The sequence below is a fragment of the Macrosteles quadrilineatus genome, unplaced genomic scaffold, assembly GCF_028750875.1.
Source record: "Macrosteles quadrilineatus isolate MER2022 unplaced genomic scaffold, UCM_ALF_1.0 Scaffold_6__1_contigs__length_79288215, whole genome shotgun sequence".
Classification (NCBI taxonomy): domain Eukaryota; kingdom Metazoa; phylum Arthropoda; class Insecta; order Hemiptera; family Cicadellidae; genus Macrosteles; species Macrosteles quadrilineatus.
In genome coordinates, this window is record NW_026542599.1 from 48,939,062 (window position 1) to 48,966,415 (window position 27,354).

General features: G+C 35.2%; 2 protein-coding genes across 2 annotated transcripts in view; one reads left to right on the plus strand and one right to left on the minus strand.

Moving 5' to 3' along the window:
• Positions 1 to 14,032, plus strand: part of LOC128996191 (probable cytochrome P450 303a1) — a 37,597-nt gene extending 23,565 nt beyond the window's left edge. Inside the window, exon 11 of the mRNA XM_054421331.1 lies at positions 13,977 to 14,032. The gene's annotated coding sequence lies outside the window, so the exon portion shown is untranslated. The remainder of the gene's footprint in view (positions 1 to 13,976) is intronic.
• Positions 444 to 23,703, minus strand: LOC128996190 (zinc finger protein on ecdysone puffs-like). The gene is made up of 14 exons (XM_054421329.1): positions 23,678 to 23,703; positions 18,785 to 19,061; positions 18,286 to 18,429; positions 17,340 to 17,521; positions 15,705 to 15,762; positions 15,262 to 15,333; positions 14,503 to 14,604; positions 13,608 to 13,754; positions 9,826 to 9,927; positions 9,019 to 9,112; positions 8,000 to 8,221; positions 7,356 to 7,492; positions 5,629 to 5,763; positions 444 to 2,124 (listed from the first exon to the last, which is right to left on the minus strand). Exons 2-14 carry the CDS (start codon positions 19,055 to 19,057, stop codon positions 1,864 to 1,866), a joined length of 1,929 nt encoding a protein of 642 aa, XP_054277304.1. The 5' UTR covers positions 19,058 to 19,061; positions 23,678 to 23,703; the 3' UTR covers positions 444 to 1,863.
• Positions 23,704 to 27,354: the final 3,651 nt, after the last annotated feature.

The following is a 27,354-nucleotide window of genomic DNA, read 5'->3' on the forward strand; positions in this document are numbered from 1 at the left end:
TGGATTATTTTTAGAATTAATATTTGATTATTTAAGTCTATAATTAAAATTATTTTTAGTTATGTTTAGGTAAATAATTGGATTTTGAGGAATGCTATTTTCATATAGGCTACATCATATTTACTTGTACCCTATTGATACAATATGAAATTTGTGATTTTTATCGCAAGATTGCATTTCCTTTAATACAGATTTACCCAGTTTGTTCTAAAATCTTTTGACCAAAAGAAGGATTTATTTTGTTCTGAACCAAATTTTGAAGAAACCTAAAATATTTCATATAAGAGGGCATATTTTTTTATAACTTCACAATTCTCTAATTTTCTTAGGTTGAACTTTCTATTCTTCACATTCCCATATCAATTTTCTATATTTGAATTTTTTCTAAATATAACTACAGTTTTTTTAGTGACACAACAAAAAAGGTAATAATCCCACAAACATGAAATTCATAATGATTTATTTAAAGTAAAAAGTATAATTGCCGATTATAAAATCCTTGGTTGTCTCAAATAAAATGTTCAATTATGTTGCTACAAACATATTTAAAATAAAATATACAACAACACAAAATAAGATAGTATTCTTCACTAGAGCGTAAAGTGACTCTTTTCGGCCCAAACTCTCAAGTTTCACGATCGAGGCAAAGCCAAAGTCGGAAATTGAGTGAGGGTTGAAAAGAAACTTTTTGACCATGTGCTGAACAATAGTTTTCGTCATATTGCATCATAATTTAAGCTAACTAAAATAGAAAACCAAATACTTTCATGTTAAGATATTTTTTCAAAACGACTTCCAACTTGGTTTTAATTTTGCTAATGCAAATAAGCAGCTGTTTAGAAAGGGGTTCAATCATTTAGTACATGATGATTTTGTTAGTGTAGGTACATCATCCTTTAGATATGTTAACTATTGAGAAGAATGCAAAATAAGCTACAACCAATTAAGTAAATCGATCCATGAAAATGATTCTGGAAGAATCAAATGTTTCAACTGAGTGTACAATAGCTGACTTACTCCCTAGGGACTAAAAAGGCTTTTAGGGAGTAAACAAGTTACTTTATACCCACAACGCATGTATTAAAACGGCTGTTTTTGCTGCAATATGACGAAAAAGTGATCTATAAGTTGCAAATAGCAATTATGTCTCCTAACCTAAAGATTTGGGCATTTAGTATTAATACATGGGAATTAATTTTTTATTTATAGAATCTTAAAACAATGCACTATACAAAAGAAAACAAAATGGAGGTTTTTATAAGCAATTTGTTTGGTCTTAGCTCAAATTATGATCTACACGAATCCTTCATTCATATTTGAATAAAATACACCCAGGGGCATCCCCATCTCATAATAATAATTCCCCATACATTTTTTTGTTCCTTTGCAGGTGGAACTTTTTAGGTATTGATTGGGAATGGTTCAAACTGTGGTCTTGTTACAATTTAAAGTTGAACTTTTGTAGAATAGCATCATTAATTGATAGCCAATGAAAAAATTTGTATCTGGGTCCATAAAATTATCTTGCTTGGAATCAAACCAGCGACCTTCAGATTCGGCTACATTCAAAGGGGTTTGCTGGTGATTTAATTGAAATTTGTCAAGAGATTAAAACAAAATTGTTACCACTAATTAACTTTCAACAGAAAAATTCTGAGTTAACCAAATAAAGATTTATAATGTGGTTTGATAATAGGACACCTGGTTCCCATTAGTGCTTCAAAAGATGATTAATACATTCTGCCCATTACAAAGCATACTGCTAGTCTTTAATAGAATCTGAAAACAATCTATGTATAAATTCTTAAAAATGATTAAAACTATGCTTCTAACATTGATTAAGTGGATATTTGCTCGTCACATTTATTTTCCTCGCCCTCTTCCGCGACGGCCTCCTCTACCACCACCTCCTCGTCCTCTCTTGACAGGAGCCGAGTCTTCTTCTTTAGCTTCCTCCGTCTCCTTTGTAGCTTCTATTGATTCATCTATATCCTTATCGACTTCTTCCCAAACACTGTCCGGTATGTCATCCTTCTCTTCTGTTTTGCTCTCGTCCACTTCCATAGATTCATCCTTGTCGCTCACTTTGCGCCTTTTCCAGTTCCCCTCGTCATCTTCGACAGCCTAATCAACACGTAAAAGAAAAATGAAAGAGTTCTACTGGATCTAGACGAGTGGTTTTTAATATTAGTAACACAGACTCAGAAAGCTACTTTCTAGAAATTAATATGGTGCTTCTAACAAGTTAATTCTAAATGTTTATAACACCTTGTCTAAGGTATTTTAATCAAAGTAAATTTTACGGGGGGATATTGTACAAGTTTTCTTGGCAAAACTCAATTTGGCAAAAATTAGGCGTAGATCACAGATCATTATTTAAGTAGTGAACAAAATAGTTCAATTTAGGCCTAATTATTCTTTACCTAATGGATATTTATATAAAATGTACATCAAACTACATTTAAATGGTGTTAAAAATTACTTATTTATATAGATTTGTTCAAGGAAGCCTCTAGGCCTGGATTTTGAGTTGGAGAATAAAGAGAATAGCAGCTATAGTTCGGCCGCTTAGAAAACGACCTGCGCACTAATGTTAAACCAATGCTGGAGGAGGTCGCTTTCTAAGCGGCCGAACTATAGCTTACTTTAAGTACAGGTAGGCCATAGAACATTATAGAAGGCACAAAAGACACACAATATTTCACTTCTCTACGCTTGACAAAAATCCCAAAGGGGACAACTTTGGGATTTTTGTCAAGCGTAGAGAAGTGAAACAAAATGACATGACATATTAGAAAATTCTCCCGAAAAATATTGTATATTCTGTAGGTGTGTTCTATGTTCTAAAAAGCATACTGTATTTCTTCAAGGTAATCCAACTGCTATCCTCTTTATTCTACAATACAATCGAAATAAAATTCCTAATATAAACTTTCAATCGAATTGGGACTTAGGAAAAAAATGGCAGATACATATTTTATTATTGTTGGTTAGTTTTCTCTAGAAATTCTTTTTGAGGATAAATGGTCATGTAATAAATGGCCGATAATAAATGAGTGAGTGAGTAATGGCCATGTTTATTAGGAAGTATTTGAATTATGTTGGATCTTTTTCATTTCTAATTTTTATGGATATATTTTAGAAAACTCTTACCAGCCAGGATTATGGTTATTTTCATAAAACTTCAATGTGTGCCTTTTTGACATTGACAGATTTTTTCCTTTTTCTCATGTTCACCTGTGAAGCACTCTACCTCTTGTCCTCAACCACCTTCTCCTTTCTCAGTTCAAACAAGCCTCCCGTCGATTTTAGGTATGTTTTAGTACAGTACACTACTGATTATCCTAGCCCCTGGGTTATCCAAGGTCGTTATATGACTAAATATTTTTTACATTTTCAGTTGGAAAACAATGAGAACTTTATTATGCTGTTCAACAAAAATATTATGTTTCTAGTTTCTGTTTATAGAAAAGTAAAAATAGCAAATATAATTTGGGATTTGTTAAAATGAATACTTTAAATAGCCACTTTGATGTTAGAGTGACCCGCAATACCGAGAAAATATATTGCAATATACTATACTATATTATATTGCAAACTACTGAACTAGATGGACTAGCCGTTTGCAAAACAAGAACAAAAGCAGTGTTAGTCTTTTGTCATTACGATGTTTTGATGTAGACATGATTGTGCCAAGTGATAGCTCAGGCCAAACTCAACCAAAATGAAATTTCATGCTTTTAGACTAGAAAGATCCATCTTATTGTTCTGGTTCAAATACTATTGTATCGGTTTAGCAAAGCTCTAATAATGCTGTTTGAAGTTTTCAAGACGAGACGACCGATGAAGTGTTGGGCATGTTTGAATTATTATCTTAGATAGCACTTTTGAAATTGTCGGTTTTTACATTTCAGAAGTTTTAGAAATATGTTTATGGTGAATAAATAAAATTAACTTTTTTATTTATCACCCAAAATGTGTAGGCTAGTTAGTTTGATTAATTTGTTTTTTTGGTTAGAAATAGCCTATTTATTACCTTCTAACACCACTTTATCAAAAGATTAATCAAGGATATTATCCATAAACTCGGTTAAAGGATGAAATCTATAAGAAAATGTCTATGCATATCAACACTTTAAGGTTAATCAATTGAGAACTCATGCATTGTGTTGAAATAATTTACTTTACATTGACCACCACAAAACATTTTTACAAGGAAGATGAAAATTTAACACACGTGGAAATAAGCAGATTACAATACTACAGTTTGTAACATCTAAAAAAATAACAAACTTTTAATCCTACTTAACAAAAACCACACATATTATCTAAAATGATGAGAAAAATATTACTTGTATGTTACCAAAGTATTTGGCAATTTAGAAACAATATAAAATAGAGGAAAGTGCAACACGGTAGCTTACATTAAAGGTTATAATGTACAAATAGTGCTATTAGCAGCTTAATATTGAACTCGCTAAGTTTTAAAATCTATGGTTGTCAGTAAACTCCCTAAATAAACAAAAACAAATATTTTTTAATACTACAATGGTTTCAAATTAAAAAATTGTTAAGAACAGAAATTAAATATTTCCTTCTGACACACAAGTTCTTAAAAACGGTTTTTCTGAGATTGAAACATGCAACGTTCTTATTAGTAGCCTACACCATCTCCTGAAACAAGGTAAAAATAGTAGTAGGTAAATAAAATAAATTACAAAAAATAAAATAAAATTATGCACTTTTATTGTTTTTATGTCATTTGAGAAGGTTTCAGGCCGGATGTGAAACTTTTTTAAAGCAAATCAAAGGAGGGGAACAGAAAAGCTGATAGAGATAGAGAACAACATACATAACACATCAAACTATTTAGTAGCAGTGGCCCCATAGTTGCATGCATGCTATTAGTATAATAGCACTCATGGCGAGTTAATTTTTTGTTGTAGTTAATTAACTTTCTTCCAACTCCATCAACAACCAGAATAATCCAAACCAACAAACTAACAAGTAACAAGTTAGTAACAACAAATTATTACTATTTTCTTTCGTATTTTTTTATACTTCTGTTTACAAATTTGTTTTCTCCAAATTTTAACCATAGTTCAATAGAAAATAACCTTATCGCTACACCACTGTGAAATTACCTGTTTTTGTTATATGTTTATCACCTGCAAAAATGCATCAATCCTTTGTTTACTGCTGCAAAAGAATGTTTACTCTCTTTTTTTGGATTTTGCCGACGTAAACAAAGCTTTGTTTTTGTTTTGTCAACAGTTTCAAATTTTCAACAACCAAAGTAATATACTGTATTAACTTAAAATTGAAGGAATAGCCTAAAAATTATAAGAGTTTTGTCAAGTACCTAAGTGTAATGAAGAAATATCCAATGTCTGATTTAATTAAGGAAATAATTAGTCATTGTAGTGTAGCGAAAAGCATCATTCAAGAGACAGGTGGAAGTGGGTCTTTAAAAATTCTCGGCCATATTTAAGGTGCTCGATAAATCTGGCACTTCAAACCTATGGTCTCAAATATGTAATGACCCCCTTACTACTCTTTGTTATGAAATATAGTATAAAAATAATATTTTAGTGATACACATAAATGTATAGAAAAGTCTTAACTTACATTATCATTGTCACCATCAACTGCTTCATCCCCTTCAGTTTTGACAGCAACTTTTTCATCTTCTTTATCTCCATCTTTAGTCGGAGACAATAATGATGAATCGTCATTTCTCTTCTTTCTTCCCATGATACGAGCCTAAAATGTAAAACATTAGAAATAGTATGTTTGATTAAAAAATAAACCATCCCATTTGTAGTTTTCACACTAACTACGTTGTAGTTTCGGAAGGTGGACCTATTTTAGAAGATACTTTTGGTGGGAAAATTCCTTGATGCGTGAAATATTCTATCTAAATATTAAATCTTAGCCATTTCCACTGCTAACGGAAATCGGGCAAAAGAAACATGATGCAACTCCAGCAACAGCCAAGATCATGAATTGAATTCAGTTTTTGTTGAGTGTCACAAAGGATTTGATACATCCATTACTATATCAATAGTTTTGTGGCATGGAACGTATGGCTTGGTTGTTTTGTTGGCAAGAGGTGTTAGCATTCCGTGTGACCTCCAAACCGAGAAGAGTGGGAAGTCAAAAAGAGCAGGAGGGGTGCAAAAACTCACATTTGTGAACACACTCTATCTTTCCCTGCCTTCTGTCAGTGGCGTAGGGTTCGGAGCGCCTCAGAGCAGGGATGGCCCAAGCCTTCCCCCATTACTGGGGAGTATGGATTACCCCCTAGGTAGGCGGGGGGTCCGGGAAAAACTTTGAAATAATAACGTACCGTAAACTAACGTTTTTATGCAATATAGATAACATAATAATTTTTAAACATAAATTGGTATTTTTATTGGTTATATTATATTTAACCTATTAGGATAGGGTGTTAGAAAATAAAAACATAAATTTAAATTAAGTTGATTGGAAGGAACTTTTCCTTACTTAGAATTAGACATCACCTCAAAACAGGATAGCTTTACCAAGTGCACGTTAACAGCGGGGACTGAGCAAAGTACAAGAATTAACTAATGGCGGGTAGATGTCCGTGACGTTTAAGCACTTAGTTTAGATAGAAGATAATGCCCGTTTGGGCATAATTGAACAGTACAAACATAAATCCTTTCCTACTTTTAGAGGATTTTTGACATTGTGTAATAACTAAATCGGGTTTTGGCTGGCCTAGAAGCTTTAACTCAATTCTCTGTTCAAAACTTACCACCTCACCACCCGCATACTTTGTAGAAATATTTTTAACCGAATTTATAGTTCATAATTAGCACTAAACAACACTTCTAAAGAAAAAGTGGTATATTAATAAATGAACAAGAATACCCCGAGACACTGCACCAAATCATCTCGAGCCATACCTCCCCCTCCCCTTCACCTTCCTTCCGCCCCTACCACGCTTGACAACATAGAAAAAATACTAGCCTGGCGCCGCTCCCGCCCACTAGTATTATTTCGCTCATTATTCGTCTTGCCTGCATGGAACTTCTCCACTGCCTGCAGTTATCACCACCTGGTGTAATAAGTCACATCCAAATTTTTTTCAATATTGGCAAAGTGCTCGGGATGAATTTTTGTCACATAAACTAAGTATTTATATATCAAAAGTCTTTGTTTGAAATTTAATTTTTTTCCTTCGGTGGTGACACAAAAATAACCGGTAGTTTAAATTGAACCCGACATACACTAAATTTTACACTACATATACACGGATACAATGTCTGAGGCTCTTTTTTAACTCATCAAAGTGACAATACTAGGTTAACCAAAAAGGATTTGTTTACCTTGGCTCGTACTGTGTTGCAGTAGTTGTTGTAATGAGACAATGTGCGACAGTGGACTTTACACTCTTCTTCGCTCTGAATGAAGCGACTGCATACTCGGCACATGTAACCGGTCACTTGTATCACCAAATCTTTTCCTGGAAAAAATATTGAATGGGTTATTATAATATCCACGACTTTTGAGATGGGGACACAATTTACAGAGAATTTCAACAGAAAGATGCCCTATCTAGATTAGAATTTAACACACAATGTCCTGACTCTACAACTATTAGGTGTTGTCCCATTATTCCTCATTACCGTTATTACTTTGTTTAATCTTTTTATTTTTATCGATTTATCATCTGAACATTTGCGGTTTTAATGTTTGTGAGTCTCTGTTTACATGTTGAATGTTAGTTTATGTGAATCAACCAACTTCTGATAAAGAGATTATGACATCCTTCATTGCCTGAAGAATATACTTCATGACAAGTTGAAACTAGTTGCGACACATCCAACATTTGTACGGCGCAGAATCGGGTATTTAAACCATTTTAAATAGTGTCCATCACACAAAACTTGAAAAAAGCGTTTATTCCTAGACAAATGTTTAGGCTTTTGATTAATTCTTCATAACCTAATATTTTAAAAATGTCAATTACCAACAGGAACTGAGGGGATGTACTTGGGGAGTTTACTCGGCTCTATGTCAATGCCCTGAGCCATTTCATTCTCTTTCTCTTCTTCCTTCTTCTCCTCTCCTTCCTTGCCGTCTTTCTTGGCGTCCTCTCGTTCCTTCAGCGGTTCTTCTTTCAACTCTCCAGTGATATCCTCCTCGGAGTGAGAACGCACCAACACCGGGATCTCCTTGTTCACCATCTCACCTGAGCAAGTAATCTCATCAAAGTTTGTGATTCAAATTACATTTTAAATTTACCCTTGTAGTGCTACTGCGCTTTACCCAGTACCTAAGTGCGAGGCCAGCTAGGCTTTTGGAACCAACATCGCAAGGTCTGAGAAACGTCACAACTTCTTTTGAAGGGAACCCCTACATGGGGTTTTTATAAGAAAAACAAGACTTTAACATATTTAACTTTATTAAACCAGAAAAAAGGGAAGCAAAATTGTTGGCTCTTCATGACTAATTTTATTTTTATACTAATTTCCAGATCCAAACTAACCCAATTCATAAAATGAATTTAGCAACAAAATTATTAACAGCTATTTATACACAGTAACAGCTATTGTACATGCTTAAGTCATGAAACTATCACTGGGATGAAACTGTATTGTTTAGACAGCTCTCATGTGTGATATAACTAGATTTTCTTGACCCAGTAAGCAGAATTTTTGTTTTAATAGTGTGGAAACACTGCTTTGGCAATTCATTATCCATGGTATTCATTTGCAATGATCTACGCCACGTATATATTTAAGGAGGAAATAATAATAAGGAAATAATAATTAATAATAAGAAGGAAAGGAGCACACTAATTTCCATTCACAAAAAATAAATTTGACAGCTTAGTTCAGTTCAATTCAATATCGTGCGTTTTAACAGGTCCCTGGGTATAAATCTTAACGGTAAAATAATTAATTGAGAGACTGTCAAACAAAGTCTGGAACGGTTATGCTAATAAAATACAGTATCCATTAATCCATCAAATACAATTTTTCTTACCACAGTTGACACTGTCAGGATTCACAAGCTCATCGATGTCAAAATCATCATCCTTCATGTTAGGTTTTGTAGCTCGACGGAACTCGGCCACTTTCTGTACACCAAAATCGTTATTGGAAAAAACTATGCGAAAAAACAACAACCAACTCCTAAGAACAACTGAATATAGTCTTGTATGTGCTAGCCTAGAAGTATTAAGTTAAATCGACAATATTGGAATAGAAAATAGGCCTACAATTTCTGTTGATGATATTGATCTCTAAACAACATCTCAAAATCATAACATCACTATATCCATTTCCCATTTACCTGATCTCGCTGGTTCGCAAATTCAATCAAGTTTATCCAGCCTTACACATTCATGTCAAATTTCATCAAAATCAAACCAAAATTAATCGAGTTAACATGTTTATTGAAGTACACATATAAAGATATGTACTTACTCTGGTCACAATATTTAGATGAATAAATAGGAATAAATCTATCAACCTTTAAAATAATAGCTTAACAGCTGAGGTTTGCTAACAGCTAGAACAATGATATAGGATTAAGCAAAAAAGTAGCGGGGGAACTTTAAATTTTGTGATTCAACTATATAAAAACATTTCAACGAATAGCGTTTTTGGTCTCAGGAGACATAGAAATGAAAAAGTAAATCGGTCCTGGGTCTAGTCTTGCTGCGCCACCTTTGGTAACTTTCTCCCCTATGGGAATATTCGTTAATAACTCGATGGGTTGGATGTTTCTTAAATTTCAATGTCAAACTACAAAGTTAAAAACCCCAGAATAATGATTCAACCTACTTACCTCGAGATGAGAGAACTGTAGACGATGCTCATCCCACTCCAGCCGTGTAGAAAACTCCTTGTTGCAGTGGGAACATTTGGGGTGCAAAAACGCCTTCAATTTCTGTAGAGGAAATAAGCCCCTTAATCCAATATTTATTTTATTTCAAAATCAACTAAAGTTACGTTTAAAAATCATTTTAGTTACAGATTAGAAATGTGGAATAAAACTTCAAAAGCAAAATAAATACAAAGCACACACACATATATATATATAAGTATTAATTTTATTCTATTAATTTTATACACATTTTAACAAAATAGCTATGCTTATAAAAAAATCCACAATTAGGCCTATGATATTTTTTTAAATTTTATTTACTAATTTATTTTTTTAACACATTCACTGCTAATGATATGTAATACTTTCATAAATGGCTAAAAAACATAAACATTAACATGATCATGTTAATTGAGTGACAATATATCTTTAATTAAATAAATTTTATACTATAAATTGTGGATTAAAATATATTATGTAATTATATACATCATGTATTATATATCTGCTAATATACTTATGACGCACAAGTGCGTCATTAGCAGTGAACGTGTTAAGACACAAGAGTTAACTGTTCTAAATTGTGCTTAAATGTAAAAGCTTTATTCCATGTCTTCTAACAATTAAATACCCAACATTTTTTGTGTGTAAAATGATTAAAATAACAAATAACTTCATAACACTTAAGAAGATAAATCCCTGTGTTTTTAATCAATCTCTATAGACTTATCTATTCTATAAAATAATCATACAATTTCTCTGTTTTGTATATTCAGGGTTGCCACCAAAGTGAGATAAAAAAATTCATGCATAATTCAAGGTTTTCATTGGTAGTTTTGAAAAATTCATGGGGTATATGCTCGCACAATTTCACCATAAAAGAGTGTTGCCTAGTTCAGAATTGTACATTAATTTATCGACAATATATAGTTTTGTGTGCTACTATCAAATAAAACACATTTCATGCGTTTATTTTAGAGTTAATAATAAGAATTTAATATAATTTATCCAGTCTAAAAAAGTAAAATCACAGATGAAAAAGGATATTAATAAAAATCTTGTGTGGGATAATACGATGTACGGTAATTATTTAAAAAAATTGAAACATCTGATTTAACAACATCATAGGGCTAATGATAAATTCAAACGTTAGAAGAAATAATAAATAAAAAAATAAGTCGGATTGGTAGTTAGGTCTAGGCCTAACCTAAAAAAACATTGCATCCAAACATAAAAGGTTTAACTTAGTTAATCCAGCAATGGCCTAGAACTTTACTGTCTAAACATCAAATTAAGATAATAGGCTACTATAAAAACAAATGTTAAGAACATGATCAAGAAACGGTTAACTTAGTAATGGGCCATATCTAGGCCTACTAAAACGCACATGCACTTTATTACTTTATACTGTAACACAGTAGGCTAGCCTACATTGTAATCCAAAGCTGAATCTAGGCTAAGTTAGGCCTGAACCAACTTTTATTTATTGAGAAGATTAAAGGTTACCGACTGACTGATAAAAACACACTAAAAAGGTAAGATTATGTAAATAAATATTTAGTTAAAGCTAAGAACGAAACAAAAGTTATGGAATGTATGTAAGTTTAGACATAGGCTAACTTACATTAAGTAATAAAAAAATAATTACGTTACAGAAAAGGTTAAAATAAACTTAGTTAGGAGGATGTTTCTTCAGATTGGATCAGATTATATATTATTTTTTGCCTACACAGGTTTAAATCACAGTTAAAACAATTATTTAATTAAATTTACATCTCATTAGTTAGATTGGTATTGACTGAAAACACCTAGTTATATGCTTCAACAAAACATTTACATTTACCTTCCTCAGAACGAAATCACCATTTTTCAGCACAACATTGACTTCTTGCAACTTAGGCCTAAATAAATAAACTTAATCTCACGTTGTAACACATTTACTCAACACTGACAGTAGTTTGAAATGACGACATATTTGACCAAAACAAACACAGAAGACGATTAAGTTCCAGCCGGCGCAAGCCATTTTGACCTTTATGGCAAGGCAAGGTACTTCTTATTTTAACGTTGTAAAGTATCGGAAGTAGTAATAAAAAATATTTAATCTGAACACTTGTTCCACTGAATGTTGGGTAATCAATTATAAGAAGCACAAAACTGAATCACGAGTGCAACAAGTGATCTTACTGTCCAGTGTCCACCACTACTTCAAACGTTTGACTCGTTTCTAAGTTTCAGATCAGTTTAAAACTTTTAGGTTATGGTTACTCTGTATTTCCTTCCACACGAACACTAGAGTAGAGAGTAGAGAACACGATTACTAGAAAAAACCCGGTATGGATCATAAACATCAACAAATGACGTTTTTGGCCCGAAAATAAACATGATTTAACATTGGTTAAATGGAACTGCTAAAACATATGTTCAATGCTATTAGTATAGGATTTAGGATTCGGGCTAGTAATCGTGGTAGAGAATGAGAGCGAGTATCAATTCCGATTGTCGATGTTTTCGAAACATCGATGTCTTTTCTATCGATGTTCGAAGTTATTTGTTTACATCGATGGTAGATTACCGAACCGATGATTTGGTTTGTTACATCGGTCTTTTAGGCCAACAAAAGTAATGAAATATTGATGTTTTCCGTAACTGAATTGTATTGGTTTTAGGTTAATTGGCTGTGTTAGTTTATTTAGACCAGACGAGAAACTCGGAACAAACATCGATGTGATCGATGTTTTAGCTCCGAAAGCATCGATTTTATCGGTAGATCGGTACTCGGTAGAGATGGGCGTTATAACATAACAGGATGAATAACAGTGTTGCGGCCACGGCAACGTTATCGCGGCAACACGTTGCGGAGAACTCCCTGTTATTATAATAACGTATCTATCTACACAATGTTGCAGGAAAGCCGCGCGACAACGAAAACGAAATCATGCATTGCCATTAGTGCCGTTGCCGCAACGCTACCAGAGCAACGATAACTTCTGAAACGAACTAGAATAACGCATCCTGTCTGGACAACGCGGCAACGCCCGACTCCCGACTACAACTGAAAACTGAACTGATCAACCGACAATGATAACTGAACGCCGCAACACCGACCGGCGGACAACGGTTTATAGCGGCAACGAGTTGGCAATCGTTATTGAAATAACAGGTTGCCGCAACACGTTATTGGGCAGCTGCGTTATCGTTATAACCGTTGCCGGAAAACAACGATAATTCCCATCTCTAGACTACTCGGCTGACGTCGGTTACGATCGGATTTGACCTTGAATAAACTACGCAATCGTTTCTGTTCGTGGCATGGCAACAAAACTTTTTATCTCGACACTCCCACTTTGACGTTTTATCTCGGTGTTCATTTCGAGAATGGTTTTAATACGGAGTATTTGATTCAGCACATTTAGGGGTTTTGGCTGAATTGTTAATAATGATTTTGAGAATTCATGGTCCAATGACGAAATTCACGCATAATTCACGCACTTTTTCATGGTCACCTAAATTCACGCATAATTCACGCTTTTCAAGGTTTTCATGGCTGGTGGCAACCCTGATATTTCTATAATTAGTAGAATAAACTACACCAGTTCTCCCTTATGGTTCTGATTTTGGGGAGATTAAAAATGATAAATTAGGGATAAAAACCTGTCTCAGATAATTTTAAACCTGTGACTTAATGACACTTTTAATGACCAATCCCTGTTAAACTAACTGACAAGTCAAACTCTGAATACCTGGTGGCGCACGTTCTTGCGGTGAGAAATCAGGTTTCCGTAGAAGTGGAGGTCGCACATAGCGCAGTATTCACGAGGATGGTTGTAAATCTTGAGTCCCTGACGCTGCTTGCGTTCCAATTCCATCTCGCGCTGTTGTTCTGCCAGCTAAACGGACAAAAGTTATCAGTTCAGGGTCCAAATTACACATTGCAAATTTACACATCAATCCTTATGGTTAAATCTTAGGTTGCCTCGTTATCAAAGATTTCATCTTCCCTGTTACAAAATGTTATAGTCTATTTACATTAAACACACACAAACAGGAGATATATTTTATATACATTAATCGCACAAAATATTTCAAATTGTTTTTGTTTGTTTGGCCAGCCAAGACTGAACGGGGGAGGGGGTGTCGATATGACTTAGTCGGCCAAGGACTAAACACTTCTACAACCAATGCCTGTTGGTGTCGGAGTGAGTGCAGCAGTGTGTATGTGTGTGTGTGTGGGTGTGTGCGCGCGTGTGTGGGTTCGGGTTAGTTTGGGTGTGCTTGGGAAGTACAGTAGCAGGTTATCTTTTGGGGGTAGGGTAGGGGGGGGGGGTGGGGGGCACCATTCGCTCAGTCCTCCAGTGTAACTTTAAACTTTCAACTTTTAACTTGTTCTAATTTCCTTTTTTTTCATAATTTAAAAAAAATCTCTAATAATATAACGACTCTCTCCCACTCACAGGATTAAATTATCCTTTGTGGGGGATAATTTCGCTTGATTTAAAAAGCTTTTATAGAAAATTAAATATAACCTAGGAAAATAAATAATATTGTAAATACTTTTGTACAGGGATCATAATATTATGTTATGTCTGTTTTTTGCGAAATAAATGATATTTTGATTTGATTTGTTTGGAAACTTACTCTCATCTCATGACGGAGCAGATCCACTTTCAGCTTGTACTTTTCATTCAGACCATCCATCATCAGCTGATGAGGTCTTCCTTTCAGATGCTTAGTGAAGGACTGAAAAAATAAGAAATACGAATATAACATTAGGCCTACATTAGCATTCATTTTTGAAAATTAGAAAATGTGTGTCAGTCTTACCAATGGGTTTTGAAAAAAATTCACATTGCTTACTAACAACAAAAAGAAACCCAAACTCTTCAACCCATTGTAAAAGTATTAAAGTTTTTAAAGCCGTTGCCATGTATTAATTAAATCTCTTCAAGATTAAAAAATATACCGGCACTCAATCATTTGCCTAAATGATCTAAATAATCTATCATTTTCTTTGATGATAATGATGATATGCCTGCCTAGAGGTGATATCTCGTTACTAAAAAAATATGTTTCTATTTGACTAATTACACACAAAATATTAGCTTTAAAAATGTATATTTGCCTAAAAAAGCAGCAGTGTTGTTGTAAGTGGATACTAAATGTAATTAAAACTTACCTAATAAACTAAAAGAAAATAAACAAACGGCTATTTGCTTTGGATTTTGTCAGTGGTTACTCAATATCTAAATTATAGGAAATCAGTCTCTATACAAAATTTATGGACATTTTCCAGTCATAAAAATGTACATACAATTTCCGATTCACCTGGTCGGCTAGATACCCAATTATGAGATTACTTTTGCCGACCAACACAAAACTTTGTCAGAATCAACTTACAATTTCATCCCACATGTTCTTAGAGCAAACGTGGCAGTAGAGCAGAGCTGCGGGAATCGGAATCGGTTTGGTCTGAAAAAAAAAATACAAATATATATTTAGCTTCAAAATGTAATGCATTTTTCATATTTTTGTCTGAACACATTAAACACTTAAATATTAATAATATTAAATATTAAAACATTAAATATTATGTTTTCTAGGGTCAAAGAGAAATATATAAAACTGAGTTGTTTGAGTCAATTAAATAAGACTTGCTCAAACTTTGCTTCAACTTTTAATTCTTTTCTACCACATGGACTTTCTACTATATCAGCTTATACCTTATTTTTTTCTAAGCCTTTGTACTTAAAAAGAATGTAAAAAAGTCATTAAGTTAATTATTTTTATTAGCCTACAAATTTTTAAAACCAAACATGGAGCTTATCTAATATTAGGCCTACCTCTTTTTCAGCCTCTTTGGGGTGGGAAGATTCGGTTTCTTCTTCCTTCTTCTCTTCCCTAAATAAATCAAGTACAGATTTGTTTAAGAAAGGGCATGTAACTTAAACATTAAACTGCTGCAACTTAGATTACATTTTGGAAAAAAAATATTGCTTCACAGATAGACTATCACGGACCGTGGCCTTTTGTGACCAGAAAGAAGTCAAATGTTTAAAAAAATTTAAAAATAAAAGTGTATATAAGTTTAGGAAAAAATCTTAAGATTACTGTTCAATAAACAGTAAGAAAGTTTTTTTATTTTTAATATAAATAAATAATTTTTGATATTCACATAAACCATAACAAATCTGCAAAACTAATGTATACAGGGTGTCCGAAAAATTTTGTTGTTAATTTCCATGACCATTTAACATTGATTTCCATGACTCACGAACTTTGCTCAAAATTTTCATATAACATACACACACGAATAATACTGCCTGGACATGTTATTTTGTAGAAAATACTGAAATATTTAATAACAGATGACAATGGAGTACAATAGGTACAACAATGAACTAAAACAAACTCAAAACTCATAAAATAATACAACTGTAATAAATTGAACTGTCACATTTGTGAAAAATCCTGAAAAATGCTACAACAGTCGGAGTTACGGCTGACTAGAGCATTGAATGGTCCCCTCAAATCCATCCATCATTGGAAATTTTCATGACTTCTTGCCTATTTCCGTGACTATCCCTATAGTACATGGCCAAGAGTACTTCTAACATTAATTTTTAAGAGCGGTGTTTATTGAATTAAAAAAACTTACAATCAATCATTTAAATATTACAGTCCAATACAAGTCAGAATGTTAGCAAACAGCTAACGCCTCTTATTTGTGAGTAAAGGTAAGCATACAAAGAAGAGTATTTATGACATAGCTTTTTTTTATACTTTATTAAATGGAGCAGATTGCGCTTACAGTCTGATTTCATATCTGATTTCTTATTGTCAAAAGATTTGCCACCGAAGCAGCTGTTTTGGACTCTACGACAATTGCTTTGAATGTTATTGCAGTTCAAATAATTTCAAGTTCATATTTCCTTCAAATACGGTTTCATTATTCTTATAATATAATTCCCTTTAAAACTACATACATACCACAAAAAATGTAGATTTCATCGAACATCAACTTCTTGTAGTGAGCCCAGACAGAATATTTACGCACAACGTAGCTCCAATCAAGAATCAATGGATTTTGGCACTTATTGATTTTAGCCAATGAATGATGAGTTTGGTCAAATTTCCATGCAACCCAGGAATAATTTGTTCTCAACAGAAATGGAACTGACGACAGCCTTCAGCTCGAGTAAAATAGCTTTGAAAGAAGCCAACTTTTGAGCAAAAAGGGCGGTTCTTAGATAAAAGCTTGTAAATGTATATAAAACAATTGAACATTAATTGATTGAGGGTTTTGATGTACAATTTTTTAACAGGAAGCATTTAATGGCCACATAGAAATCATTAGACACGCATATTTTGATTGGTGGACAGTTATTGGAAGGAGATAACGTAGAGAAAATGTCTTTGTTTTTCAAAGAAAAACAGAAACTTTGCTGATAGAGGGTGAAAATTCCCATCCGACTCACCTTTTAGAAACATCAGTGGGTTCAGTTTTAACATCTCCATTGGGTTTCTCAGCCTCTTTATCTTTCTTATTCTCTTCTTTCTGAGCTTTGGGAGATTTTGAAACAGGAGTCTTGCGTTCGTAACCTGTTCGGTTACGGCCTAGATTGCGACGGTCACTATCCATACGTCGGTTCATACCCGACTGGAAAGCATAGTGGAGAACCATACAAGTAAGTAACAACCTTTTAAAACAAACTTTAAGAAAATCAGTGACAGAAATGTATAATAAATATTGAAAATATGAAAAGGATTTGTATAGGAATTCTTAATAAACTGATCAAATTGAAAAGCGATTTAACTGTTTGCCTAAAGTTAAGCAATCCAGAAGAATGGACATGTATGAAGACTTAACTGTCTCAATTATGCTATTTAACATTTAGAAATCAGTTAATGCCTACTGAGATGGTATACAAAAAATATTTTGGAACAAGATTTCACTGAAAATGCATAATTTTATAGTACGGTAATAGCTGGATGAAAGAAGTCAACAGCAATAGTGACTGTTTCTTAAAACTTAAAATTTTCACTGAATTTCAGTAGAATACAACAAAATGTTCAACATTTATCTGCAAGAGAAAAGAGATTAAAGGAGGTCTAGGGTATTTAAGTAGGTTGATAGTTGAGAATAGGCCTACAACTGTGCTGTCAATGTTTTTCATCGAGGATTTAAAACAACTGACTTAAAGAAAACTAGGCTGTACTTTAGGGAAGAAATTCTGAAGCGATGTAGAAAATTATAGGGGGTCTAAATGATGAAAAAAGTTACCTGATCTTGTGTCATAAAAACTTTCTTGTAAAACCATATTCAACTAGACCATATTACGATCATTGTTACTCAAAGGTATTTAAATAACTTGAGAGAAAAGTAACAACTAAGCTGATGCATACCGTAATTCCATACTATACCTTATTATACGGCTCTGTTCTGCGCTGGTCCATGCGTCGTCGACGGTCTTGGAAGTTACGGTTGTTACCATAGCTATCATTGAAAGAGGACATGCCTCCGCCTGACCCCATGTTGCCCATGTTGAGCAGACTTGGAACTGACTGCTGCAGTGAACCGAACAACAACGTTAAATAATGTCATCGGTAATCAACTACTGGTAAGATTATAGCCTACTGCAGAAAGTTAGTAATAGCTAAAACAATTAGAAAATCATACTACAAAAGGTGTGCAGTTATTTAATAGTAGCACTTCAAAATTATTTCTGACAGAATGCCCAAGTAACTTCTGTGGGAGAATTGAAAAATTAAATGTGATATTGATTCAAGGTAATCTTTGGATTTAAGAGAACATTTTAAAATATTTTTAAATGAAGGATTTTTTTAAAGATGCAAATATAAAGATAGGCTAGAAGTGTGTGAAAAAGCTTAATATGAGAACAATATTGTAGGCTAGCTGTACCTGCTGGCTAATCAACTTGGTGATCAAGTTGCTTGCTAGAGCCAGCTGTGCCTCTGGTGAGGTCAGCTGAGATAGAAGATCGCCCTGCCCTTGGCTTCCAAGCATGCTGCTTCCTGAGCGGCCTGGGACCATTCCTCCCTCCCACGGATTCATATTGCTGTTATAGTTATCGTAGCTGCTCATGTAATTTCCACCTCCCCTACGGTTGCCTCCGCCGCCACCAAACTCAGATCTTCTGCCACTGTCTCGGCGCATCCCTCGATTGTACGACATGACTCTGTAAAACTACAGAATCAGATTAGCAGGTTTGCAGAACGTGTCTCATCTGCCTACGAGTTATCTGTAGACTTGTTACAAGTTTATGTTAGAAAAGTATGACCTGAAGTGAATCCTCAGTTTGAATTGTAGAGTATGATTTCAATGTTTCTAGAACCATTAAGTTGATTCTGACAAAGATCTAGACGTACTCAAGGCAGTTTGTAGTGGACAGAACAAAAAAACCTCAAAAACCGGTTGCAGTAAAATTTTTAGTCTCCTGCTGTCTTAGTGATGTTGTACAATCACTTTCCGCAATCATGGAAACATTCCCCCGCATTCCCCCTATTTTATGTATCTGTGAAACGTGTTTTATTCCCAAGCAGCTAATATATAAGCTACATCTATCCCTGTTTAATAAAAATCTCACCAAAGAGACATAGGATTTCTATAACTAAAGTTTTTTTTTTTTTTTTTTTATTTAGGCCTAATAAAGTTCAAATTTAAAATCTTAATGTTTTGTCCATTCTAAAAACCGGAAGAAAAAGAAACAATACCTACAAAAAAATCCCTGGATCACCCTAGGAGTTTCGGTTTCACAACAAAAAATAAAATATTATTCTCTGATGTATAAAACAACCAGCGATGAAAAATCCAAAATATTTTTTTAAAAGATAGGCTAGGTAGTAGGCTATAACTTAATAACGTAACCTTTCTAAGTAGTAGGCTATAACCTACTACTTAGAAAGGTTACGTTATTAAGTTATATACAGTACAGCAAAGGCTTAACTTATGCCATCTATAAGAAAATTTAGAATCCAGAGAACGTCTAAAACACAATAGGTATAGGCCTCATTTTCATTTCATTTCATTATTTGTCATGAGAGCCGAAGCCCCCTGACTACATACCCGGTACCTGTCGTGAGACTTACCCGGGCCCCATGATGTAGGCCGAAGCTTACGCATCAACCTTTTGCACATCATGGGCGGATGACTTAAGGTCATCAGGCTCACCGGCTGCCGAAGCAGACCCTTCGGAAAGAGGGTTGCCCCTCAATCCTAACCAGGGTTCCCGGCTACTTGTTTAAGCGTCACTCCACCTGGGTTCCACTAGGTCGGGACCTAGAGGACCATGGTAGAGCGCCCCGACGCATTTAGTGCAAGTAACACTCGGGACCTATCTAATCCCTGACAGGCAAACCCGCCATCAATAGCCAGAAGGAAGGGGACCGTCAGCACGCTGACGGGGGGAACCCCAACCTCCCATTTACACCACTACCCGATCGAGGCCTTACCCAGTTGCTGGGAAACCAGAGATAACCAGAGCGATAGATCCCCAGATACCCCTGGCGGGCTCGGACCCAGCACCCGATCTACTTCGTTTGCCCGTCAGACCCAACATCACTGCCAGGCCATCAGGGTTTCCCAAAAGGAGGCAGGTATAGAAGTGGGACCCACCCGGATGAACCTATCCACCAGAGGTGGCGACACCCTTGACTCAATTGAGGTTCCGGGAAGAACCCCCCACACTCAAGATAACCATACCGTCCGTGCTCAGAGACAGGGATTGGTTTGCATAAGTGCCTACAAACCGTTACCCTCACACTGCGGAAAGTTACGTTGCCCTTGAGTGTCCCCGTGAGCTACGGGTACTTGCCCGTTTTCACCTCCAGGAAAGGTTACTTCCAAAGTCGAGGATTTGCCACGCTGAATGCTGGTCGCACACAACAAGCAGGCCGAAGCCCAAAGAACCACAGACACAGGTAGGTTAGAGAATATGATGCACTTCCATCTCTCCTAGAGCTAAACACCCCTCCATCCTGGATAAAGGAATGTCACTGGGACCCAATGCCCAGTCGTCCATGTCTGTGGCCTACTTGAAAATGCCGATGCCAACACCGAGCATTTACCTCCCCTTTGGGGGCTAGGTATTTCACCTCCCAGGACGAGGCTACTTCCAAAGTCAAGGATATGCCTCACAAAATGTCAGTCGAACACAACAGGTAGGACGAGCCCGAAGAACTCAGTCACAACCACAAGCTACAGGCAGGTGAAAGATCTATGAACTTAATCAACACTAGCAGAGCTGAACACCCCACCACCCTGAATGGAGGGAATGTCACTGGGTACTCTCACTTTGGGTACAACCCAAAGAGGCTGGCTTGTCCAGTCGTCCATAGCTTGTGGCCTACCTGAAGTGCCGGTTCCAACACCGGGCAATTACCTCCCCTCTGGGAAAAATAGGTATAGGCCTACCGGTAACTTAACTTATATGGAGTAAGGTATTAAGTTATAAACAATACAAAAAGTCTAGCCAATTATGATTATGATTAGCTTCTGCCAGTGAGGTTGATGTGGCACGTGTCATTCACGATCTTCCAGCAAAGAAAATCTGACAATAGGCAATTAATAACATGTCAATGTGGACAGTAGAGGCTACAAAATTATATTCACCCAGGGTTTAAATGTTAAATATTTAGGCCTAACTTAAGGGTTTCATGTTAAATGTTTAGCCTAATTAAAGGTTTTTTTTTCTTCCGCCTCTTCTAATTTCTTATTAACACATTGAGTGGGGCTGTAAATATATCAGTGTCCTTCACCAGGACCTAAAAGTTTTTTGTTGTAGGCTACATGAAATGTTATTTTTTGTTGCCAGAAGTGAGGATCCAGGTCAGAAATAGTGTTTTGAGCAGTTTTTTTCCAATAAAAATGTTGCCCGAAATCGCCTGTCACAAGTGACCAGCCCGGCCAGTGCAATGAAGTTTGAAGGCAATATGACGAAAATACCTACTCCATTTTTGGTCTCACAAATGCTGTTTTTCACACTAAAAATGTTATAGCACTACAGTATAACTAATAACTTATTTACAAATTAATTTATATAAGTTACCTAGGTACCAACCCCTTTCTCCCACCCAACCATTGTTAATTTTAATTACAGTGGAACATGGAACTGCTGATCTTTATTAAAAGACACATTAAGTTAACAAAAATAATAAACTAATAAAATCAGTTGGAAAGGGCTTTTATGTCAAATAACTTAACTTAAAAAGCAATAACTTAACACAGAAGAAATAAGTTACCTAAGTAACGTAATAGTTATTTGTGAAACTAGTGAGAAAAGTGAGCAATTGACTCACTCGAGAGAAATCCTTACTCACGAGCCGTAGGCGAGTGAGGAATGGTTTCTCGAGTGAGGCAATTGTACTTTGAACTCGAGTTGCACATTATACTTTTCCTACAGTTACCATAAAACAAATAAATTGGTGAAGAAACATTTAACCTATTTTTACACAGAAGTGAACTTTTAATATAACATTTAATGTGAAGTGACAAATACAACAGTACAACAGCTGACCAGCTGATTTACAGCCAGTGCTGCCAATGTATTTCGCGCGCATACGACGTTGCCTGCATGTTACGCGCTCACTATTTCATGTCTTCACGTTGCAAATCTGGAGTGAGACAAAGTAAATAGAGTAAGACAATGTTAACATTGTCTCACTGATGAGCGAATTGGCCACTTTGCTTTCTAAAATCAGTGAGAGGACATGTACAGTGTTAGGTAACCGTAGGAAAATAAATGTGTAAAGTCAATACCAGTAACTTAACTTAAGAGGTACCGGTAACTTATGCAAGTGGGAATTTACGGGTCCCGGGACCGGCACCAGTCCGCAGGAACGGCGGGCGAAAAACACACAGTAGGCCAATAGGTTATATAAGTTTACCGCTAGCAACGCACATACAATCTCCACAATGTAGCGCTACACTGAGTGATCAATTTCAGCGGGACCTGGCTGGGCGCAGATGACCAGGCCAGCCTGGTCGGGTGTTTGGAGGCCAGCATGATAGAGGTTTGGTCCTTGGTGATCAGGCAGCACTCAATGTGTTAAGTTAGGCTATGCCTTCTCTATGACTTAGTCCTCGCCACCCTAACTTAAGGCAGCCCAAGGCTGCATGCCATATATCTAATGCGGCCTTGGGCTACCTCAAGTTAGGGTGGCGAGGACTAAGTAGCCTAACGTAGGCCCAAATATTTGCCTATTGCTTTCCAAAGGTTATTTGTTAAGTTTATTAAAAGTTATAAATTTTACATAAGTTAGGCTATGTTGTGCTACATTGTTATTGATTGCTAGGACAAGCTATTGTATTTGTAGTATTAAAAATATTAAGTTTGCTACACAATGTTAAATTGCATTGAGTTAGGCCTAAATAAATCACTGTGAAATCGGCTGCGTCTCCCGCGACCGCGGCAAAACCATGAATATCTCCCGTGATTGTGGTGAAATCATGAGAATACCGGTAGTCCGGTACTATCAAACATCCGTCACTTCTCACTTCTAGGAAAGGGGAAGCTTTCCATAATGGTTAATTTAAGACTACACTGCTGATGAATGAGATGAAAAATAGCCCATCTAGCTGCCTGCCTAAGCTTTTGAAATGGCTGGCATTTATGATTCTATTGCGTGTTGCGTGGAGCAGAACTCATAAATGCCTTATCCTATTAACATAGGCTACTTTGAAACTGATAAGCTGATTCTTAGTTTAATACATACATCGAAAATTTGCCCTTTGAGCAAAGTATCTTCAAAATAAATTAAGGTATAGGCTAGGGCTTATAGATAAAAATTATCTTACCGGTTAGCTTGCGTGTAACACGACGTACGGTTAGTGAAAAAGAAAATGGCTGACACAGCGTCACCCTCACCCAGGTCACCCACACTCCCCACACACCACAATCACAGATCAGGGGCCCTATTTTTGAAATGGTTGACAGTTGAGTCAATCGTCAGCACTCAACTCAACCAACAACATGATTTGGTATTTTTGAAACCCAACAGTTGGGAAGCGAGTTGGGAATCACTAGTTGAGAGACTCGTGGTGGAAATGTAGAGCATACGACCGTTAAAAATTCAGATGACGTCATTTTGAACCAATCACAATGCAGAGTTCTTGCGGACTTCGATTTAACCCTTTTCTTACTCTAAAATCTGGCAGCTAATCTCAATCTGCCATATTTCGAGACACTGAGGTAAACTGTCAACTCCGTTCTTGAGAGATTGAGATTGAGGTTATGTCTTGCTTAATCTTAGTGATTGCAAAGTACCTTAACTTAAGTAATAAACTAAAGTAAACTAAATAAAGTAATAAACTTAAGTATAAAAAATAAAATTTACTATGGATGTTTGTTTTAGGGTGTAGCTAATTATAAGTTTAGGCATAGGCTGCACTTTACTTTAGGTCATACACTCATCCTAAATACATTATTATTTGCTTTCTTCGTCTCTATTTTGGAACACATCACCTTATTTTAGTTTCCTTCATCGGTTTGTTTTATGTTATTTTTAATTGTTTTTTATTTAGGTTAAAGCGGCTATTTGCCATTGCACTGGAAGCATATCGTAACTTAAATAAATTTGATCCCTTTATTAGGTGAATGGTATTGAAACAAACTATGATATTGTTTCTTTCTACCACAATCTTTAATACTAAATCATAGGTCTAATAACAATAATTATCTTATAATAAGTTCAATTAGTATGCCTAGTCTATTTCAAACATTCCAACAAGAATAAAACCCTTGATTAAATAGTCTAGTATTGACACAGTAAATAAAATTAAAATGTGATTATTCTACAGAAAACAATCGCATAATTGGGTGCTAATACATTGACAACAAATACATAACCTCTAAATCGCAATTAGTAAATTAAAGCAATAACAAAACAATATGGCGTCGTCTCAAAAAGAGTAATTTTTTGCCGAAAAGAGGAAGAAGAAAGTGCAGTCAACCTCCACTCAACAGCTCGATAGGTGTTGAGTAGTTTTTGTTGTATAAGTCCACCGTCAACCGTTTCAAAAATACGAAACGATTGGAAATAGAATGACTCGACACTCAACTCAACAGTCAACCATTTCAAAAATAGGGCCCCAGGACAGAAACTAGTACAGTACAGACCAAGGGGTAGCGGATTTTCCCCCTGGAATTCTACCCCTGGGAAAACGTGACGCCACAAACCAGGGGCCCATTTCATAATAAACTACAAAATTTCCATTACATTTGCATTGGGCGATCAGCTGATTTATTAATAATATTAGTTTGTACTTTATTATGAAATGGGCCCCAGGGGGTAAAATTCCGGCCGCGAACTTTTGAGTATCGCGACATCAGTTCGATGGATTGAACGTGGAATCTATATTTTCACGGTTGTGAATTTAATCAGACCACATCAAATTGTAAAAACCTAGATTGTACGGGCCAGATTTTTACCCCCAGATTTTACCCCCGAAATTTTACTCCCCGGATTTTTACCCCCGGAATTTTTGGTCTAATATATAAATTAGGGAGAATGGTTAATTATCTTCATTCACTTTTAATTTAAAAGTAAACATTTTATTAAGACTTTCTCAATTTATTTTTAACAAAAACTAATCGAACAGGTTTTTTAATTTTAGTTTTGAGATTCGAGTATCAGGATTCGATATTTGAAGCCAAATGTTGGTTCATTATGATGACATATAAACAAACATCTGAATGGTTTTTCGAAGATTTCTTTAACAATTTATTATACAACCGTGGTAAAACAGTGTTTTTGTTTTGTGTTATTTTACAACAAAATAAATACATCGTTTTTCATGGTGGTAGAATAAAGTCGTGAAACGTTCACCCTATTGTTATTTAAATGAGCTACTGAGTTTACGTTACATAAAGTACTTATAACATAACAGTGTTGGCCCCAAACGCAAATCCCGAACATCAAAATAAAACAGAAAATTCTGTTTACTAAGTTAAGATTACAAAATAAATAAATAATGATAGGCTACTTAATAATAAAATGTTTACAATTGAATTAATACAGAAACAAGAAAATCAATCATTCTTAATTATAAGCCCGGGGGTACAATTCCGAGGGGTAAAAATATCCGGGGGTAAAATTCCGAGGGTAAAAGTCCGGCCCGTTCATATCTTCAGTTGTCTAAACGCTAGTTATATGTACAGGGGGTAAAATTTCGGGTTTTATTGATAGTCAAATTAATCACGCTCTGTCTATTTTCATTAGACTTCCGAGTCCGTGGGGGTAAAATTCCACCCGCGAACTAACTTTTGAGCACTCCGGTTACTACGTCGTAGTGACGTCAGCTTTGACCAGGGGGTAGAATTCCAGAGGGATAATAATCGGGCGACACCAGACCAAGAACCAAACAAGCACTGAGCTAAAATTATAACTGGAGGTAGCACTGCCATGGCAGAAGTCTGTCAAAAGCGTGTCGCTGATTTTGTTAGGTTGGTATAGCAGCAGGTTTTTTCATCCAATAACATGGCTTCTATAACTAGGTTTGCATAGCAGTGAGTTTTTTCATCCAATAACATGGCTTATTTATAACTCACACCTCACGCAAACATGGCGGCTGGCGACACGCATCGTTGACATTCAGTGCTACCTCTAGTTAGAATTATAGCTCAGTGCAAACAAGCAAGCATGTCGAGCTTGATTGTTTTCGTAGTAGTCTACCGAGTGTTACAGTACAGTACACAGTACTGTAGTTTATTTTATATATAGTAGGCCTATATTCATATGCACATTTTGCCAGCTTCTAAGGAATCTTCAGAGCGTCTTTCTTATGTTGTGACACTGTTACTTCTTTAATCTAATATATATATATATCATTTAGTAATAGACCAACTATACTATCATTTAGTATCATCACTATAATTTAGTGATGATCTTACAGTAAAGTATAAGAAGACGCCCTAAAGATGTCTCAAAATGCTCAAAAGCAGTCAAAGGCTTCTTAGGAATTTGCATAGTATAATATTAAAAACTAATAGTAGTTTTGAATATTATACTATGCATTTCGAAGAAAACTTCGACTGCTTTTGAGCATTTTTTGTTGTGCAGACAACAAAAGAACAGATAAAAAATAAAAAAGACAAATAAAAAACGGTGTCTACAAACTGAAAAATTGCAATAACTTTTGAACCGTTATTTTTACACCACTGGGAGGGGGCCATTTTGTATAGAGTTAAAGCTCCATTGAATACTCAATTTAATCAATACGTTTGAGTAGTTTTGATGAAAATCCCATTTCCGTAATTTTATATAGGGTTTTAGGGTTGAAATTAGTATTGAACATCTAAGTTAAAAAGAATCAAATAATACCTGATATTACCGACCCGCATACCAAATTTCGTTAAAGTTTTAAGAAAACTTTTTATTTGGTAGTTGCCTTATTTTTCTTATTTGGTATATCATAATCTTAACATTTGTTTATTTGACATTGCAGCGGGCAGCCTATTACTGTAAATGTTTGAA

What these genes read in the sequence shown, in the direction of transcription:
- LOC128996190 (XM_054421329.1), bottom strand. Translation starts at nt 19,057, where the DNA reads ATGTCGTACAATCGAGGGATGCGCCGAGACAGTGGCAGAAGATCTGAG. An exon ending in CCCACTGATGTTTCTAAAAG is followed by an intron (nt 15,763 to 17,339) that starts GTGAGTCGGATG and finishes TGATTTATTTAG; the next exon opens with GGAAGAGAAGAAGGAAGAAG. An exon ending in AGAACATGTGGGATGAAATT is followed by an intron (nt 14,605 to 15,261) that starts GTAAGTTGATTC and finishes TTATTTTTTCAG; the next exon opens with TCCTTCACTAAGCATCTGAA.